Below are 19,528 nucleotides of genomic sequence, written 5' to 3'. Positions count from 1 at the left end.
CAGTAACCGTCACAGGCTCTAAAAGACTCAAGAAGGGTGTCGAGGTGCCCCCGGCCCCGGTGCGCTGTGCGGGCGCAGAGGGCTCGCTCCTTAGCCCAAGCTGGTGATGTTGGCACGTCCACCCGGTGGTGCCACGATGCGCTGGGTCGTGCGGCGTGGGATGTTGTCATCGATCTGTGCCCCTGCGGCAGAGAGAAGCAACGTCAGGACCCCCCCGTCCCAGGCCACTGAGAGCTTGAGAGGAGTGAGCTGCAGGACAAGGGAGTTGGGAGAGCACTGCTGAGTTGAAACCCTTGACACTGCTTAAGGAGGCTCCAACTGTGTCCTTCCTTTGGAGGAAAAGCCCTCACTGGCCTCCAGTGCCTTCACTGATCTCATTAATGCAGATCAGTTTCCCAAAGGCAAGTGCAAGGAGGATGGTGCCAGACTCTTCCCAGTGGTGCCCAGCAACAGGATGAGGAGCAATGGCCATAAACTAAAACACAGCAAGTTTCACCTCAACATGAGGAAGAACTTCTTTACGTTGAGGGTGGCACAGGCTGCCCAGGGTGGGTTGTGGATTCTTCCTCTCTGGAGACATTCAAACCCCACCATGGACACGTTCCTGTGTGACCTGCTCTGGGTGGCCCTGCCTTGGGAGGGGGTTGGACTGGATGATCTCCAGAGGTCCCTTCCAACCCTAATGATTCTGTGAATTAATTCTGCCGAAACCTGCTCTGCATTATTGTCTCCTGAGCCACCCAGCCCTGCACAGGTCAGAGTTGGCTAAATGGTTTCCTCTTAGTGAGCCTGTGCATTCCTTTTTATAGCTTTCCCTTATTGCACTGGAACAGCACGCTGAGAAATCAAATCTGCCACATACCAGATCCAAAGCTGTTCTCAGCTGGCAAAGCTCTGCTGAACTTCGTGCCATCTGCCCAGTTCAGAACACTATGGGGTACTCAGCATGCATGAAAAATAAGCAGGACTTTATGATGGAGCTCCTATACTGCTCTTCCTTCCTTCCTAAACCTAGAGGTGTTCAAGGCCAGGTTGGAGCAACCTGCTCTAGTGGAAGGTGTCCCTGCCCGTGGCAGGGGGTTGGAATTGGATGAGCTTTAAAGTCCCTTCCAACACAAACCATTCTAGGGTTTTAGGAGTCTATGATAAAGGGATAACCTCCAAGCTAAACCCACCCCACAGTCTCTCTCATCTCCTTCCAGAATTAATGCAGAGTATGGATGTATTTCAAAGCAATACATAATTCAGCCCTGTAAAGTATGTACCAGACAAGCTGAATCCAGACTGGTGCAGGTTCCTCACGGGTGGGGCCTGCTGTTTGGCAGGAGATGTCTTAGCTGAAGACGCTGGTGTGACGGTCTTCGGTGTCACCGACACTTCACAGACGGGTCCGTCGTAGAGGCCTCGAGGCACCCCCCTCAGCTCAGCCAGCTGCAAAACACAGAGTCAAACCAGAGCTAAACAGCTGGCCAGATGTTGTTACGACAAAGACACACACGTCAAGATTTGTCTTTGGTAAGAGGATTTGAAAGGGAACATCATCTCCTCCATGCTGATCCCCAGGCGGTAGCTGCTCTCTGAAGCAGCATGGGTAAAATGAAAGGTGCTTGGACTCCTGTGGCTCCAGCTGGTTGTTAACTGGTGTGAGCAGCCTGCAGAAGACAGCCAGTCTGTCCCCTGCTCCACAAGTTGTCCTTTAATGATCCCAACCTACCTGCTGTTGTATTAAAGGCTCCTGACAACTCTCAAACACAACTTATTAGTCATCCCCAAAAAGCAAAACAGTGCTGAGACAGAGGCAGGTCTGGAGGAAGAGGAGCCAGGCCAGCTTCACACTGCCAGCCTGGGAGCTTTAGATTGGGTTAAATTCAATTATTCCAGTTGAGATGCTGCCCAATTGGATTTATAGGTCAGACACATATTTCTGTGGGAGACCAGAACACAACAGAACCCACACATCTGTTCTCTGCAGGGCTAAGTCATTTGAGGTTGTAATTTGGATAACTTGCCATTTCTTCAAAAGAACAATTCAGGAAAGATCATTTGCAAGGTATGTGAAGATCATCCTATGGGCAGCAGAACTACCACAGCTCTGCTTTTGTCCAAGAGAGGGTAACACTTCAAACATCAGAAGACTTTTCTCCTCCAAAATCTGACTTCATCCAGAAATAAACTTCTTAAATTCTCAGCAACTAAGCTGCAGCTGAGTTCAGTGTCATCTCCTCTGCCAGTTTTTACCAAGTAAAGGCATCTCAAAAGGCAGTTTCTGTTCTGAATGGGTGTATTTTATAAAAACACTTTCCCATCCATTTTAGCCTCTTAAAAATAGACAATTCTCACTTTCAATCAGGCTGTGCCTGTGACTCACCAGTCACCAGACAAGAGCATCTGATCATATCTGCCAGAAGGGAAAGCAGCATAATGTATCTGTAACAATAAATCAGAATCCTGAATTGTTGCTGAAAGGTTTGGTAGATAAATGCCATCAATAACTTCTCTTGGTACTTCTGTGACAGAGGAAGCCTGATGGGTTATTTGCATTGACTGACTTGTGTCCAAACTGGACAGTTCTTACACATGCTCTCTCGAGGGGTCCCAGACAGAGAAGAATTAAAAGAGCAGAAAAATACAATTTGCAGAAAATCCAAGCTCAAGCCAAAGCATATTCCTGTAATGACTCAAATGAATAGCAAAAATGAAAGAGGAATGAGATAAATATGGCCCCCATCCAGGGAACACTTTCTGTTGCAGAAGCGTGTGCCTGGGAGCCAGGGGACAGCATCTGTTTTCCACCCACTTTAACTCAGGAGTTGCAGTGAGAGAACAAATGTGCATGCAACCAGTCACACTCACCCTGCTCCTTGCTTTGATGCGCTTGTAAACGAAGTCAGGGAATGGTTTCCTGGGGATATACCGCCCGGATCCCTCGGTGACATGGAGATTCCCATCCTCCAGCACAATCTTCCCCTGGCTGATAACGACGAGGGGAGACCCACGGCACTCCATGCCTTCGAAGATATTGTACTCCAGAGACTACAACAAAAAGACAACATGAGGCAAACATGCTTGTGCCAGCAAAGCCTGTTGTGCTTGAATTAACAGTCACCAGTCCTGCTAATAGCCAAAATGTGAAGGGCAGATGGAAGCAAACTCAAGAGCATTTACCTGAGCTGTGTATGCTGTGGTTTAAGAGAAAGGCTGGGCCTTATTATCAGTCTACATTGATTAAGGATTCACTCATGCACAATTTCCACTGCAACAAGATTCATGAATAGGAAATACAGATTCAAGTGAGAGTATCTCAAAGCCTACCTCTTTAAATGCACTTAGGCACCTATCTCTTCTGAACTGATGGGGATTTTGGAATCAAATCAAGTTTTATTAAAGTTTCATACTAAAAAGAATCATTTTGAAAAGCTGTATTTCAGAGCAGTGTTTTGGTCAATGGGTCAGGGACCAGGACAATCTTGTTTTACTCTAATGGGATTGCTCATCCTCAATTAATAGGATTGGAAATATTACACCAAGGAAAAAAACAAGTTTCAAAGGAATCACTGGTAAATGGTCCAACCCATGAAGCATCCTGGATTGAGATGCACTGCAACACGTTATCTGGGGACTGCCACTCTAGTGACCATCTTGGAGACAAATCCAGGCCCTTTTTACTGAGTTAATGATGAAGTTTGCTCTTGGAGTGTGCTGTAAGTATGGGGAGGGGTGACTGCAGATTTACAGTTAGCTAGAATGGTGGTTCAACCAACACTGAACCGGGTCCAGTCTGGAAAATGTTGTGGCAAAGGAGGAGGCTTGGTCAGAAGGTTATGAATTAGGCTGGTTCCAAGAACAACACTATCTTCCTCTCTAGCTCCTAGTGTTTCCTTGCCAGAGAGTGGCAAGAGCAGTGTGAATTCTTGGAAAACATCTGTATGTTGCTCTAGCATTTAAAAAAGTAACAATCATCTGATGCCACATAATCACTACGTTTCCTTGTGTCGCAGCAACCGCTCTGCCTGGCTTTCAAAGGGGCCTTTGTTTTATACTTGACCAAACTAGGATGCCTTGACTCTAAAGGCATCACTTGTACCCATTTCTCCTCCAACCCAAGGCACACGTGCAGTGTGAGACACAAAAAATACCCCAGCAGGTGTCACACCAGGTATAACCCATAATGCAATGACAGGGGAAGAGGTTACAGCTGGATGTGTAAGGCAAAAAGATGCCATTTCTTAGACAGCCCTTCAAGCCAAAAACAAACCACTTTGTCCTCCATAGTCTTGGCACAACTGAAAATGTAGTCTTTGGCAATAGTTCATTGAGTGCTGAAGCCTCTTACATGGTGCAAGAGATTCAGGGCCATCTGCAGTCCTCAATGTATGAAGTATATCTGATTAGCTGTTCTGCTGTGGAGATAGTTCTCCTTCAGTCTAGCCCAGATCTAAGGCAAAACCTGATTGTACTGGAGCTTATCCACAAAAGATGAAGTCTCTGAGTTATGTGTTAGCAAACTTGAAGAGTTCAGTTCATTTCCTAATCCTTTCAATGGCAATGACTTTCAAATACTCCAACCAGCAAGCCACTTCCAGCTCTCTGAGCCATTCATAAGCACAAACCCAGTTTAGACTACTAAATTTGGCACCTAATAGCACCATGTCTCTGGGCTCCCTCCTCTAAGCCATTCCTCTCCAGACTGGAGGTGTGGTAAGTCTGGAAGCACCTCTAAGGTGATTGAAGTGACCAGACTTCTGAGTCTGGATGCCTTTGTCAGAGGTCTAAGCACAGGCTGGATAAATCCAGGCCATCTGTGACCAATTCTGACACCGAGTTAAGTCACAGGGAAGTGAACCAAACCTTTAAAAAACGTTTCTTTGTGCGTGTGTCCAGGGATCCAAGTGTGGAAGGAAATTTTGCTCCTTCAGCTCCAGAGTGAATGAAAGCATTCATGGAAAAAAGGAGGGTTTTTCCAGGGAAACATTCCATAGGTTCATCGCCAGCAGTGAAACAAATCGTCAACAAATGCAAACAGTGGCTGCTTTCTCTGAGACAGTGCTCGAATGTCACAGGGAGACTCCAACCAGCCCTGTGCACTGAGACCATGCTGCAGTTTCCCACAGGGTGGGACAGCTTTTTCCTTGTAGGAGCTGGGTATAAGATACAGGACATAGCTGTGGGACACAGGCAAACAGTGCCTCTAACAGTGCCACCACAAAGCCACAAAGAACCAAGGGGAAGGTCTGGTCAGTCTGGGTTCTGCCTTGGGCCTCCCCGTGCCAGCTGACATTGGGATGGTTGGCAGTAAAACCATGTTGAAGTATGCCTACACACACATGTGCCAGATCATGGTGCAAATCCACTCAGACTCAATGATCTGGATCAGATCTCCCAGGAAGGTGCCCACAAGCTGACAAGCTTCACTGTGTCCAGCTAGAAAAGGGACAGTTCACATTCCCACTATTAGCCAGCCAGGTCATAAATGGCACGTCATCATAAGAGCTCTTTTGATACTTTAAAGAGCTTTCTGTGTGCTCAGATTCAAACACCCAAAGCTCGGAAAGGGCAGACAATCTCTTTGCTCTGAGGGGAACCTCTGCGTATTCATGTGACTTCAGATTTAGATGCAAATCATCTTCCCTTCTGCTCACACAACTGAGCCCTGCTGGGTTTAAGACCAGGGAGGGCTTGGGGCATCGAGAAAACAAAGCCCTGAGTTGTCATAAGCTCTAGTTCTTGGCAGCACAGTCTGGCACTGAAGGAAGAGAGGAGGAAATGAGCAGCAGAGCTCACAGAGTAGAAAATATCCTTACTATGTTATGAGTCTTGGCAGAGATTGTCTTGACGCTGTCGGGATCCCAGATAACCAGATCAGCATCCGAGCCCACTGCAATACGGCCCTTCCGTGGGTACAGGTTAAAGATTTTAGCTGCATTTGTGCTGGTCACAGCAACAAACTGGTTCTCATCCATCTTGCCAGTTACCTGAGCAAAGACAAAAGGAGTCACTGCATTAGTCAGGTGGGGACCACTCCAAAAAGCAAAGAGCTGACAGCACAACAGATTCCAAATGATCTTTACAGGGGCAAAACCCTTGAGCAGAAGGACCATAACAAACAGCTGGGGTGAGATAAAAACACACTTCCGTGGCTTTTTCAGCTCTGAATGTCTAGTTGCAGCCTAAGTCTATGACACATGTGACATACCACAGCCTTATCCCAGATGATGGACATCCTCTCTTCAGTCCCATTGGTTCCTTCAGGGATCAGGGTGAAGTTGTCTTTCCCAACAGCTTTCTGAGCAGTGTTGAAGGTGCAGTGGGCACTGCCAGTAACTTGGAGGTCTCCACTGGAGAAGACAATGATAGGGATTTAAGATATGCTATTGTCACAGGTTTACTCCTGAAGGTGAAAAATCTTTTTACTTGCTAGCAACAACAGCTATTACTTTTATTACCCACTTGTCTCATGATGAAGCACATGTTGTATGAACACAAAGAGCTCCACTCACCAGGACAGTAGTGAGTTGAGAAAATCAGGAGTGGTTGGGTCAGGACTCAGTGGTGGGGAAGTAACAAAAGCTGCTGCCTTAGCCCAATTCTTGCTCCAGTAATGAGATCCATCGGTACCCAAGCTGGCTGTGATGGGCTCTCCGTACACCACAGTGCCTAGAGGACAAGGAATACAGACAAATCCACTGTGAGCACCAAGCAACATGCATCTCCAGCCTGGCTTCCAGGCAGAAAGCATCCTTCTGAAAAAGGACAAGTTGGGTAAGTTATGCCACCAGCACACACTGCAGGGTTTCTTGATACTTCCTCTTAAGTTTGTGATCACAGAGACAAAAGTTTGGATTGAATTCAGTGATGACAGATGATCAGACATGATTGAACTCCTAGGTTGTTCAATGCTCCTCAGAAACTGTCTTATGTTACTGGGGGGCATGTTTTCACAAGCATCTAGAGACCTCTAAAGATACATTGAGCATTTTCCAAACATCAGTCCCTTGGACTAAGGATCCAAACAAGTAAATACCTGTGTTAATCATAAATACACCATTACTGCTAAGAGCTTGGAGCAGTGAAACGTGCAGAATGCCTTCAAACAACTGCTGAGGTTGGCACTGATTAACTGTGCTTGACACGGTGACTGCAAAGATCCACTGTACCCTGAGCCAAGAACCTTGTGAAAGAGGCTAAAGGGAACTGTAAGTGTGAGGAGATCCAGCCTGACCTAGAAGGGATGTGGAAGAAAAAGAATGAAAGTACTTTTATAAATGTGGATGTGTTAGAGCTCTAACGAGGCTGGGTTTCTTGGAGCAAGCTCTGTGCACGGATCAGGTTAAGAGAAAACTCCTATCAGGGAAGCTTCCTGCCCACAGAGAAAACCCATCAGAGAGGAAGAATCGTTGTTTCTGGTTCACAAATGCAGCTCAGGGAAACTTGAGTGATTCCCTCGAAGGTACTTGGTGTATCTGTGGCAGAACTAGGAAATGAAATTGGATCTTCTGACTCCCTGTGCAGTGCACTAACCAGCAGCGCATCCTTCCTCTTCATTAACATTTTTGGAAGCACATGAAGGAACAGCCGCGATACTTTGCAAGCTGGAATGCACCAGCACCATCTGCACACCAAGCAGATGCAAGATGCTGCAACTTCAAAAGCGGTGCAGGCTGGCAGCTTCCCAGATCTGCTCACCAAATGCAACCTTCCTGAAATCTCCAAGTGCTCATCCATCTGGCTTCTGAGCCCGGGCACTTCATGTGTCTGTACCTGCCTGCAAAACACTTGGGTGGTTAAAACACTGACCCTAAATACTTCAGTCAGAAAAGACTGGCAAAGGCAACCCCAGAATTGGTCAGCAAGGTCTTACCTCATGATGCAGAGTGAAAAAGTATGACTTTTCTTTCACCATATTGCCTGAGCTACTGTTAGCTCTACAGGCTCTCAAGCTAGCTGGGAAAGAGCACATTAGCTAAGGCAGAACGATGCATTAACTGGCTTCACACTGCTCCCAGGACCACACTGAAACAGGAGGTGCAGGAACAGCCTCTGTCCGAGGGGATCCACCAGCAGAGGAAGAGGATGTCTGACATCACTTGCCACAAATAGGGTTACAAAATCAGAACAAGGCAAAGCACACGCTGGCTATTAATGGGAGGCCTGTTGTGGGCCAATACACTGGGAAGATTATCCTGCAGGGAGCGACGTTTTGAGCTCCCAGATGTGCCAATGACAGAGTCTGTAGGGAACCTTCCCCATACGAATGCCACTGGGAACATCTGGCTTTAAATAATGGTCGTTCCTTTCCATTTAGTAGATCAATTCTGTTTTGTTTTCGCCTTGGGTAGTCTTCAGTTATGTTTCCTCTGCTGCTTGGGAGGGCAAGGCCAGTGTGTGTGGCCCTCCTGGGTTACCCAGTTGGATAACTGCACAGTATGTAAATGGAACTAAGTAAAAGGAACAGAGAATGGTATGCCATTGATACCCCAAATTCTCCTTATAAGGAGAAAACACAATCTGAATGCAAACTAACTATTCTTGTTCACTCGGGAGATGAAGTGAGTTCTGTGGATCATTCATCTGGGATCATTCTGTGGATCATTCAGCACCTTTCACAGGCAAGGTAACATCCACCCAAGTCCGGTTGTGCTTTATGGCTTCTGCAATGTAAGTGGATGGTGCCTCATCCCAATGTCCCTCTCTACTTGCCTGCTAGTGGTTTCAGGGGACAATGAGCATAGCAAGAAGGTGGTTTTGTTGATGATCCATCTCTCTGATGCACATCTCTCCAGTGCTTTACCTAGAAAAAGGAAGGGATGCTTCCCTGGCTTACAGGATTGGATTGCACAACGACATCAAGCTGCTTCCTGGGGTAATACAACAGGCAGCCACTTCGCTGTGTCAACACAGCTCATTTCAGCAGGATCTCCGCTAATGGAGCTGGGAGAGAAAGGTTTATCCCAGACAGCTTGAGCTGCTTCCACGCCATGAACAGAAAGAGATGCCTTGGAAATCAGTCACCCTCATCAACTCTGAACTCATTCAACAAGAATCATGGGACCAAAATACTTCTGAGCCAATATACAAACACAAATGTGTTTGTGTGGTAAGAAATAAGCTCTTCTCACACCAAACACCCAGATGGAAAGTGATGTCATTTGTATATCCATTCAGGCTTATTTAGACTGCATAAATTTGAATCCAATCCTTCAGAGGAAAGAAGGGGGAAAATCATCCCTCCTGCTTACTCACCCACTCAGAGCTGCTTTAAATAGAAATGAAGGGGTTAGTCACAGAATAGAGCAGGGAGACTGGCGCTCACTGGCCTCTATGACCCTTGCTCCTTTGGGGGCAAGACAGCAGGGTCAGGACTCTGGAGCAGCTACTGCATCACTCAGAGCAGCACAGCTCCCTCAGAGACCTCAGTCAGAGAGGAGAGACACAAGGCAGCAGCATTCACGGCATGTCTGAGTCTTAGCAGCATCCTCAGGTAGAGTGATTGCAACTCCCAGCCTAACCCAGACTACTGAGCCCAATTCCTGTTTGGATGCCAGGCTGTGAAGTACAGCACATGAGGAGTATCTATCTCACAGGCAAGGAGCACAGTGGATAGCTGGAATTAGTAACCTCTTTGGCTACCATGACACTACTCCAGCTGAATCCAATAGGGCTTGTGAGTCAAGACCTCCATCGGGACTTTTGGAATCACTTCTGATCCCAGGCAGCAGCTCAAAAGACCACAGCAGCTGGAAGGAAGACACAGCTTGCAGCCTCCAAGGGGATTCGTTAAATGGAGACAACATGGAATTACTCTGTGACAACATGAAGGCACATGGCCCAATGTGGTAGGATGAGTGTGAAGAGAGAAGTTCTAGGCTGAGCAGAAGAAACAGCTCCTGGCACTGATAGGAGCACTGAATGCACATGTGTGGGACATGAGACAGAACCAGTTGCTTGGGACTTTTAAAAAAGAGCCTGGACGATAACACTGGAAAAAGAAACCTTTCCCGTAGGGATGAAGCTGATGTTGGCAAGGAGCTGAACTGCATGAGCTAATGGGGCGCTTCCATCCAAGGGCAATAACTTACCCTTTTTCCTGGCTTGAGCAATGACATCAGCAGCACTTTTGCTCATCACCTTGGTGATATAAAGGGGGCAGTTGGTTTGGTTGGCGATGGTTATTGCCCGGTTCACAGCCTCTGCTTCCACCTGAGAAACAAAGTCAGCAGCAAGTTAGCACCACCCCACGTTAGCAAATCCCATTCACCTTCCAAGGGTCACAGCCTCTGCTTGCATGGGAATAGAGGGTGTGCAGGGCTGGGATGAGAGACTTTCCTCTCTCCTTTTCCACCTCTCCAATGCCGAGACAGAAAAATGCAGTGTACCCACGACAATCACAATGGCATCAAGCTCTAGCTCTCTCTTATTACTACCTTTTCTCCCAGGCTGCTTCAAGCAGACTTGAGTCCTAAAGTAACACTCCAGGTGCTCAAGGTCAGAATGATTAAGCCCATTCTTTAGCCTAGACAAAAACAAGCAACTAACTGTTGACTCAACAGAACTGTTCCTGCTCCAGCCCACACGGAAGGGAGATGCTCTGCCACATACTCTGGTAAGCCACGTTTGCAAACAAGCCTCCTAAATTGCACCCTGCACTACAGTATCTGGCTTGGGATCTGACAGAGTGTGAACCACCCCATAAATCAAGTACTTTTTCTTGCATGTGTAGAGAGATAACCTCAGTGAGACTGAGGGTCACTTTATAACTACAGCCTCTGAATGAACGTCATCACTCTGCAGGCTCTCATGGAACACACATCCCCATCAAAGCAGCCCAGATGACAGATTTAATGGCAGGGTAATGCTCACAGTGCCCACTGCCATGGAGAACTGAGCCTGCAATACCACTCACATTTTCCAGGTGAACAACAGAGGAAACAAACCCAGACACCTGATTCCCAAATGCAAGAGGCTCCCAGCAGCTCCCATGGGATTGGCACATGCTCAGCACCACTGAACATCCACTCCATGGTGACTTGTCACAGGCCATCAGTCCCAGAATCAAACACACTGACTGCTGGCTCCCAGCACTGTGCCTGGTCCACCAGAAGAAGTACCTGAGATGAGGAACCCCCCAGCTCAGGAAAGCGTGTGTTGGCCAGACTGAGGTCCAAGTGCCCGAACAGCTCTGCTCACCCTGACAAAGCCACCACCTGGAACACTGCTGTCTGCAGCCGGGCTGCTCAAGGGAAACAACCTGACAGGAGCTGAGGGGTTCTACAGAAAACAAGCCCCCCAGACCAACAGGTTAGGCTCCAGTGCTGAAAGGGCTAAAGCCCTGGCCTGCCACCAGGCCCGGGCTGGTGACTAACCCTCCCCAAGCAGGGTGCTGGACACAAGGGGACATTTTTGGCCCCGCTCCCCCATGCAAATGGAAAAGACTGCAAGAAGGGTGTTTCTTCCAGGCCGTTTGATTCAAGTACGCCACAGGCAGCAGCACTTGCAGCGAAGAGAGAGGCTGAAAGGAAAAGCCAAGAAAAGCATTCTTGTCCCTCCTGAGAGACGAGGAGAGAACTCGGACAGACCAACGCGTCCAGGCAATGGCATCTGTTTGCAAACTGCCCATTTAAAGCCAGCCTGTGCACAGCTCTGTCACTGTTTCCATCCTGTGCCTTAGTTTCCCCACTTGCAAAGCAGGGATGAAACAACACTCACCCCAGACTTCTGACCAAAAGGCATTTGAGCAATTGATAAGCAGGAGGAGAATGTTTTTTGCACAGAAGAGGACAAGGCTGCTGAATTCACGCCTTGTGCCCAGATGCTATGGTGACAGGCACATAACAATAACCCAACGACGAGTCCAAAGGGGAATGTTTGCAATTACCAGCATGCAGCAGAAGCCCTAACACAGCAGTTCTCTTGGAAAAAAGAGACAGACATTTCCTGAAGCACTGGGACTACTTGTGCTTCCAGCGTTTTTGTGGCTGAAATAAAAACAAGAAATGATGGATGGCTCCGAAAAGTCATCACAGAATGATCTGAGCTATGAGGGGAGAGCTTTCCACAAAGCGATGGGTGATGCTGACCTGGGATAGTGGGGTCTGAATTAAGGCTCCCTTTGCTGGCTGGAATAACGTACTGAATACTGTCACCTTGGCTCAACACAGGTTACTGAGGTGAGCAAGCCAAGCCCATGAGTCAGCAGTGAAACTTAAGTCCTAATTCATGCCTCCTGCTCAACCTGGGAATTCAGAAGATGTGAATGCTCCAAGACACAAACACACAGGGCCAGGCCCTGGATGCCTCACTCTGACCTCAGCCTCACTGCACTGAGTGGGAGTTTGGTTTTAATGAATACTTTAGACTCGTTCAACAACTCCTGCTGTAGGTGGAGGTCTGAACTAAGCAGCTCTTCCATACAGTGACAACCATCATAAAGTCCTTAGCACAGGCTTTACACTCCATAAAGGGCAAGATGAAAAGTCAACTGTAGTGTTAACAGCACCCTGGCAGGACACCAAGAAACATCCACCTCTACTGCCCCATCCCTGGCAGTGCTCAAGGCCAGGTTGGACACAGGGGCTTGGAGCAACCTGCTCTAGTGGAAGGTGTCCCTGCCTGTGGCAGGGGTTGGAACTGGAGGAGCTTTAAGGTTCCTTCCAACCTGAATGATTCTATGGGAGTCAACAGGAATTACGGGTCTGCTGCCTCCCCCAGAATCTGGCCTTTATCAGCAGCCACCTTAAAGGGAGCTGTATGTTGTTAAAAACACAGAGTTAGTCCCGCGCTGGCGGAGGGAGGGAACCAGCTGACATCGCTTCCTGCCCCGCTCCCTGTGACTTCCAAGGAGGAGAATTTTGGAGCAACTGGTTCCCCTCCAGGCAGACAGCACAGCCGAGTTCAGCTGCACAGAGCCTGCCCAGTGACACTGGGAAGAGGCTTTACTGATCCCCATCTGAGGCAGCCACGTGGCCTCAGGCAGCCTTCCTTGCTGCACTGAGAAAGAACCCATTTGTGCACAGATGTAACCACCCAACCGAGGCAGGGAACCACCACAAAGCTCCCACTCCACTAAGGATGAGCTTTGAAGTAGCCGGACAAGACTTGGCTAGTTTGATGGCCAGATACTTTAAGGTAAGAAGCAGCCTTCCTTTGAAGTCAATGAAAGTTTAGGGGTGCTGCACAGATGAGCTCCAAGTGTCACGTCAGCATCTGTTCCCACTCTCCTGATGCAAGCCAAGAAATATGTATGAAACAATAATGCAGGGGTGGGTGGAAAGCTCAGTACAAGTGTTTATTCCCACCTTTCAGGAAGCAAAAAATCCCAGTTCCTGGAGCCAAACACAAACTACTGTGAGGATTCACACACTGCCCAAGTTGAGCTTTTTTTTCCTGCATGAAGCAACTGAGTGATTTATGTTCCTACTGAAATGTCTCTGGATGCTGCTTGTCTGAACCAAGGGGAGGAAATCGAGAGGGAGCATGAGGGGCACGTGTGGATGATCTCACACACCCAGCTTCCAGCTGCCACATCTGGCAGTCAGCAAAGCCCCAACAGCTCTGAGGGACAAAAAGAACAGCTTCTACGTTGCAAATGGACTTCACAAACCCAGACTGCCATGATGAGATGTCTTGCTTAGAGATACTGAAAGACTAAAATGAAGAATGCACTGGGAAACCACCTGAAAAACAGCTTTTAGGTTCTTAGAATTGAGATTTATTTCAAAGACTTAAGAGTGAGGGAGATTGGGATGCTTGATCCTTGAGAAGTCAATGGGGAAGTATGAAGGTTAACTATATTTAAGTGCTGGGCTGAGATCTGAGAAGGTCCTTTCCAACCCAGACCATTCTATGGTTCTACGAATTAGGTCCCCTCTCTGGTACACACTTTCTGTGCCTTCAGCAAACCACTTAGTCCCTTGGTGTGAAAAAAGGGATGGACCATTTTCCATCAGCAAAATGTTCATCAATCAAACATGGTAACAGAAGCGATGCAGGTGCAGAACGCCAGGGTTTGGGCATATATTAAAACTTTCTGCTGATTCAGAGGAAGTCTTGATAAAATAAGGACCAAGATAGAAGCCCAAGAGATGGGATCTAGAACAGTCAGTGGCAGAATGCTGCCTACATACAACCGAAATCAGAAGTCTTTCCTCATGCCAACACACGAAGAGTCTTACTCATGTTCAAGCACATCACCTCACTTTAGATACCTGAAGTGTGAGCAAAGCCTTTATAGACTCCACAACCAGGATAAAATCATGTTTCCAGCCACATTCATCCCAATGTGAAGTACTTGATGGCAATGCAGAAATATTACAAACTGGGGAAGTAAAGTCCTCACCTCCTCAGGTCTGCTCAACACATGCCCTTCAGGGCCTGTGATTCCCAGCTCCAGGATCCTTTGCTGCTCCTAAGGCAGAGAGAACAAAAAGAGGAGGAAAAGGATTTAAAGCAACACACATTTCTTCTTGCAGCAAACACAGCTGTTTGAAAGAGGCACAAGTGAGATCCCAGGCATCTGTGCTAGCTAATAATCACATGGGGCTTTACATAAGGGCCTTACATCCAGAGCCCTGTCCAACTTCCCTTGCTGAGAATAACCAGAGCTCACAAAACCCTTGCTGACTTGTTCACAGGAAGTCAGAGAAACCTTTCATTTTGATTTGCCTGACCCTGGGTTCAGAGCCCCTCAACTTCTACTGCTCATTTGTGTCTATAACATAATCTCCAAGATACGGCAAGACGGTATCTCATGAGAAATATCATCCCGCAACTGCAGGCAACTGGGCTCAAAGACTCGGGTGGGCTCTTCCCCACTCAGACAATGAGACATAATGCATAAAATGAGCTAGAGATCCAATTAAATCCAAACACATTACTGACATTTCTTCTTTGCTGCTGTCTAAAGATGAACAGATCCCAAACATCATCATCTTGGGTACTGTATGAAGCTATTTCCCTTCCTACACCCCCTGGTCTTAGTCTCTGCAGGACATTTTATTGTACACAGTGACATCCACAGCCAGACACCGTCCTTCACTTATGGGGAGAAAGGCAGAGGTGGCCAATACCCACCACAAACTGAAAGCTGCCACAAACCCCTGCTTTATCAGTAGCAATGAAGGGGGTAAGAGTTGATGTCCAGCTCTGCTTACATCCTTGATACACCTATGTCAAGCTTTTACAAATCGTGGCAATTTCTGTTTGCAAAGAAGGACTGAAGAGTGTCAATCCCTCCCTCCCTCCCAGCATTTTGAAGTGAATAACCCACAGAACAAACATCCCATACCTCAGCAATGATGTCACCGTTCTCAGCATGCACTTGAGCTGTCGCGCCAATATCCCGGATCACACTCAGGACCTCATATATCTGGAGGAGAGAAAACACACGTTATAGTACACCCTGAGTGTACACCCAGGTACAATACACACCTATTACAAACACTCCAGACTCCTCAGCATACTGCATTTTGATGATTGGAAAAGAGAAAGAGAAGCATTAAGAAATATAAGATGGGGTTTTCTGGATAGATATGATCCATTTTCCTGCCCACAACTGAATCTCCCAACCCACAGAGTTGGATGCCACTGATACATGGCAAACAAGCACTATTTAAAAGCCAGGTTTGCTATACTGGCCACACTGAAGGAAGAAATAGTAAGTGAACATGCCTACATCTGGAGGGATTTTAAGAGCTCACAGGGCTGTACCTGTTTCATGCCGTCATTTACTGCTGCCTGGCATGAAATAAAACCCCTTACATTTGATTTTCATGGAGAACCTGCACCCACCCCTCTCGCTGCCTGGGACAGGAGCAGTGTGATTCCCCACTCTGAAAGGGCTCAGGCTGAGTAACCCACAACAGACCCTGGCTCCATCAATGGCCACTCATTAAAATGCTTACCAGAGTCATTAGAGATAAGTGTCACCCACCACTGCCTCCTCCACTGTTCCAGGCTCCCAGGCATTCCTTTCCCCCCACATTTAGAAATACAAACTGCCATCTACACAATTAAATGTACCCAAATGTATCCACCAGAACAGCAAATGGCAATTCCTTCTTAAGGACCCACAATTCTAACACTAGAGCCAGAAACCAACTTCTGGACCAGAATCAGTCTGATAAACACACAGAGTAGTTACGCCAGAGGTCTCACTGTCCTGCCCTGTGCCTAGGCATAAAGCAGCAATTCATAACGCTGCCACTGGTTCCACACTACGGGAGCTGGACTGAAACCTCACATCTCTCCCAGTGAGGGTTTTGCTGCTGCTTTCAGGGTTTGCTGTTGGTTGGGTTTTTTTGTTAAGAAAATAACCTGGCATCCAGAGCTCTGGGCACTGTTGTAAACCTTAGGTACTGTTACACATACAAAGATTGGACCAGCAGAGAATATGAGATCCCAGTGTACTGAAATGAAACCCTCATATAAAGCAGTGCCCAGCCTGCAGTGACAGAAGCATGCGAACATTAAGCCCTCCTACCTGAGAATCAGTCAGCTGAAAGCGATCTTTGAAAGCCATGTACACCAAGAAGGAGTTCACACCTGGGAGAGAGAGAGAACATTGCAGACACAGACAAAGCAACATAAACCACACCGCTTGTCACAGGGAGAAGACATCCCCCTCCCTCAGTCAGCCCCCCCCCAAGCAGTAATGACAGGTAGACAAGTAAATGACTTTGCTGTGAAATGTGTACATGCATGTGCATGCACACACATGGATTCTCAAGCAGATCACAGCATAAGGCCAGGATCTCCTCCACCATGTGGAACCAGTGTGTACCCCCTGAGCCCTCTACAACAGCAAGTGTCCAAACCTTCATGGCTGGAATGAGCCAAGTTAATGTCAGGGCCCAAACCAGCTCTATTGGGATGTGAAAGTGAAATATTTCACAAGAGCCAGTCCTAAAACCTCAGGGAGACAGTCCTAAAACATAAGGAGGGGAAAGGCTTTCCTCAACTTTCAGTAACTGAACTTACCATGATCTTTAACCAGAGCTTCCATCTCCTCCTGGACACCTTTATGCCACTCAGTGATGTCCACATGCAGAGAGTAGTCACAGCAGGATTTGCTGTCTGCCCATTCTCGCCACTGGTCAAATGCCGTCAGCAAACTGGTCCCTGGCTCAGGAACCACATGATCAACTGGGAAAGACAACCAAAGCAGTGGTAAATGGCCAGTGCAACAGCTTTCCTGGATGTCCAGGACAGAAAGCATGATCTGCAGAGCCTGCTGTGAAAACGAGACATCCCCTTCCCCTTTAAATACCTGAGTTTGAAAGACCTGGCTTCTGAAGTCCCACATCTGAGAATGCAGCCAGGAGCTGATTATGGAGCAGAAGGTGAATGAAACAGTTCAATTACTACAGCCTGTTTACTGCAACTGTTTGTGAATGGAGCAAGTGGAACTCCCTCCTAAGGGCAACAAACACAAAACACCTCTCCCCTGTTTGGAGACAAATGAACAATGACACGGGCAAAATCCCCTGTGAGCATCAGTCAGCAGCTTTCAGCACTCAGCACCTCATGTCCAACCAGTGCCTCTGTGCCTCTGGACATACTAGAAAAGGTGTCCAAACAGTGTAAAGATGCTGGCACATGCACAGTGTCACCCAAGGTCTCCACATGGATCAGAGCTGCTTTGTGCTATGCATCCCAACCAAGAACACCTTCCACAAACAGTGTACAAGTGAGGACTGGAAGAAGCGGGACCAACAGTCTGTTGTGGCTGGAGAGACACCCCTGACAACGAGATGCTGCTTGCCTCCAGCATCTGCTTACTCTGATCCCTGTTCCAGCCTAACACATTACGTCCAGCAGCAACTAGGTTCATAGGCAGCTACAAAATACTCCCCCAGTGCTACAGGTGCAGAACAGCCTCAAAGGGTAAAAGAGATCTGGATGTGAAGGTTTAGTTTTCCTTGCAGTAATCTGAAGAGCATTCAGACTTTCATCTCAACACACAGATCTTTAAGATCTTCACTAGAGACAGTGAAATAAAAGCAGCCAGCCAGCATCTCAGAAACTGAGCTGCTGCTGAGAGGAGGAACAGCCTGCGGGACCTCAGGGGTCACAGCTGGGGAGGCACTGTTGAGGAGGACAGAGCCCTGGTTTGATCTTACATCAAATCACACAAGCACAAAAGTAATTGCTGCAATTATCAGCAGAGAAATTCAAGCAGTTTATTTTTAACCTTGCTGGTGAGTATCTGAGCTGCCATCAGCTCAGCAGTTGGCTCTACATCACAGCTGGAATAAGAGACAAAGTCCTCGGGCCCTACTTGTTTCCAGTGAAGAACCATCCTTCCCCAAAAGCTGTGTCCACCCTCTCTCCCTCTTGCAAAGGTGACTACGTGACAGTCAGCAAAAGAGCAGTTAAAATATCTGTGCTTTTCCAAGTGACTGGTGTTTGCCCCTTTGCCAGGCTGCAAAGGGAGGCGTGGGATGCAGTTCTTTGCCGATACATCAGCAGGACAGCTGCAGCTTTGAGGAGCAGCGGGTTAAGGGTTCAGGAGCAGTTGGTGGCCTTCCTGTGCTCAGACACCAGAGTCCTGCCCACCAGAGAAATCTGTGCTACGAGTGAAAGCTCTGAGATGTGCCTGGTGACTGGCATCAGCTCAAGGATGTGCTTTCCACCACCCTCGGGAGAAGCAACCCAAATTTAACCAGATGATAAACTGGCCTGTTTTTAAAGAATCATCCCGTTTCTGTTCCATGATCTCCTCCTCCCCAGCGGTCAGAAACCTTCCACTAACTTCCAGACTGAACTGTTTCTTCTTGGCCAGTATGTAGCCCCCTGTCACTCTGCCAAAGTTAATCTTTAGCTTAAGTAGTATGAAAACCAAGGAGAAAAATAACATTCCCCCTGTGTTACCAATGGGACACAGAGAAAACCCAGGTTTTCACAAACGGCCAGTGCATTAACACAAGAGCTGTTCTTCCTCAGCCACTGGCTAATTCAAAAGCAAACAAAGCCCATTTAATCTCCAACACATCACAATAACAAATCCATCTCTACTTAAGACAAAAGGTGCTCTAAGAGCTCTCTCGGCCCCAAAGATGATACATGACTATGGGCATTAGGAAATCCTGCCTGGAGACACCAAGGGGTTAACACAGAGGAGTCTTCCCAGCCCAGCAAGGAGCCCCTAGGAATGACTCTGGTGTCTAGGATCAGAGCTTTATCACCATCTTATTTCATGCACTGCCCAAGTATGACTAATGGCAGTTGGTGGAGGGAGTGGGAGAAGGGGTAAGGGAGCTCTATCAGATCTTTAACAAAGTCAAACCACAGCTGGTTACAATAAGGATAAGGGATGGAGGTAGTGGTGCATATGTGCAAGAAAATCAACTCTGGGGATTAGGACTATCTCATATGGAAGCTGTGCTGCTGATATATCTCATAGCAGCTCCCTCGAGCTCCCCGATAGCCAAATCACCCATCATCCCCCCCAAAACAGAATACAGTTTGTTTCCATAGCAGCTTTCTGCCAGCCAAATATTACTGATCAACCACTTTGTTATATTCACACGGAAGA

The 19,528-nt window shown here is 47.5% G+C and overlaps 1 protein-coding gene across 1 annotated transcript in view; it reads right to left on the bottom strand.

Annotated features, from left to right (window-relative positions):
* LOC104405901 (dihydropyrimidinase-related protein 2) overlaps positions 1-19,528 on the bottom strand; it is a 36,523-nt gene continuing 16,995 nt past the window's right edge. The window contains exons 4-14 of the mRNA XM_010014743.1: positions 16,972-17,136; positions 16,475-16,536; positions 15,281-15,361; positions 14,333-14,401; positions 10,077-10,197; positions 6,498-6,654; positions 6,194-6,335; positions 5,802-5,972; positions 2,854-3,033; positions 1,266-1,431; positions 1-182 (exon numbers count right to left, since the gene is read on the bottom strand). Coding sequence (XP_010013045.1) covers positions 91-182; positions 1,266-1,431; positions 2,854-3,033; positions 5,802-5,972; positions 6,194-6,335; positions 6,498-6,654; positions 10,077-10,197; positions 14,333-14,401; positions 15,281-15,361; positions 16,475-16,536; positions 16,972-17,136 — 1,406 coding nt within the window. The 3' untranslated portion in view covers positions 1-90. The remainder of the gene's footprint in view (positions 183-1,265; positions 1,432-2,853; positions 3,034-5,801; positions 5,973-6,193; positions 6,336-6,497; positions 6,655-10,076; positions 10,198-14,332; positions 14,402-15,280; positions 15,362-16,474; positions 16,537-16,971; positions 17,137-19,528) is intronic.

The sequence above is a fragment of the Nestor notabilis genome, unplaced genomic scaffold, assembly GCF_000696875.1.
Source record: "Nestor notabilis isolate BGI_N333 unplaced genomic scaffold, ASM69687v1 scaffold13555, whole genome shotgun sequence".
NCBI classification, from domain to species: domain Eukaryota; kingdom Metazoa; phylum Chordata; class Aves; order Psittaciformes; family Psittacidae; genus Nestor; species Nestor notabilis.
This window is presented reverse-complemented; position numbering and strand designations above follow the sequence as displayed.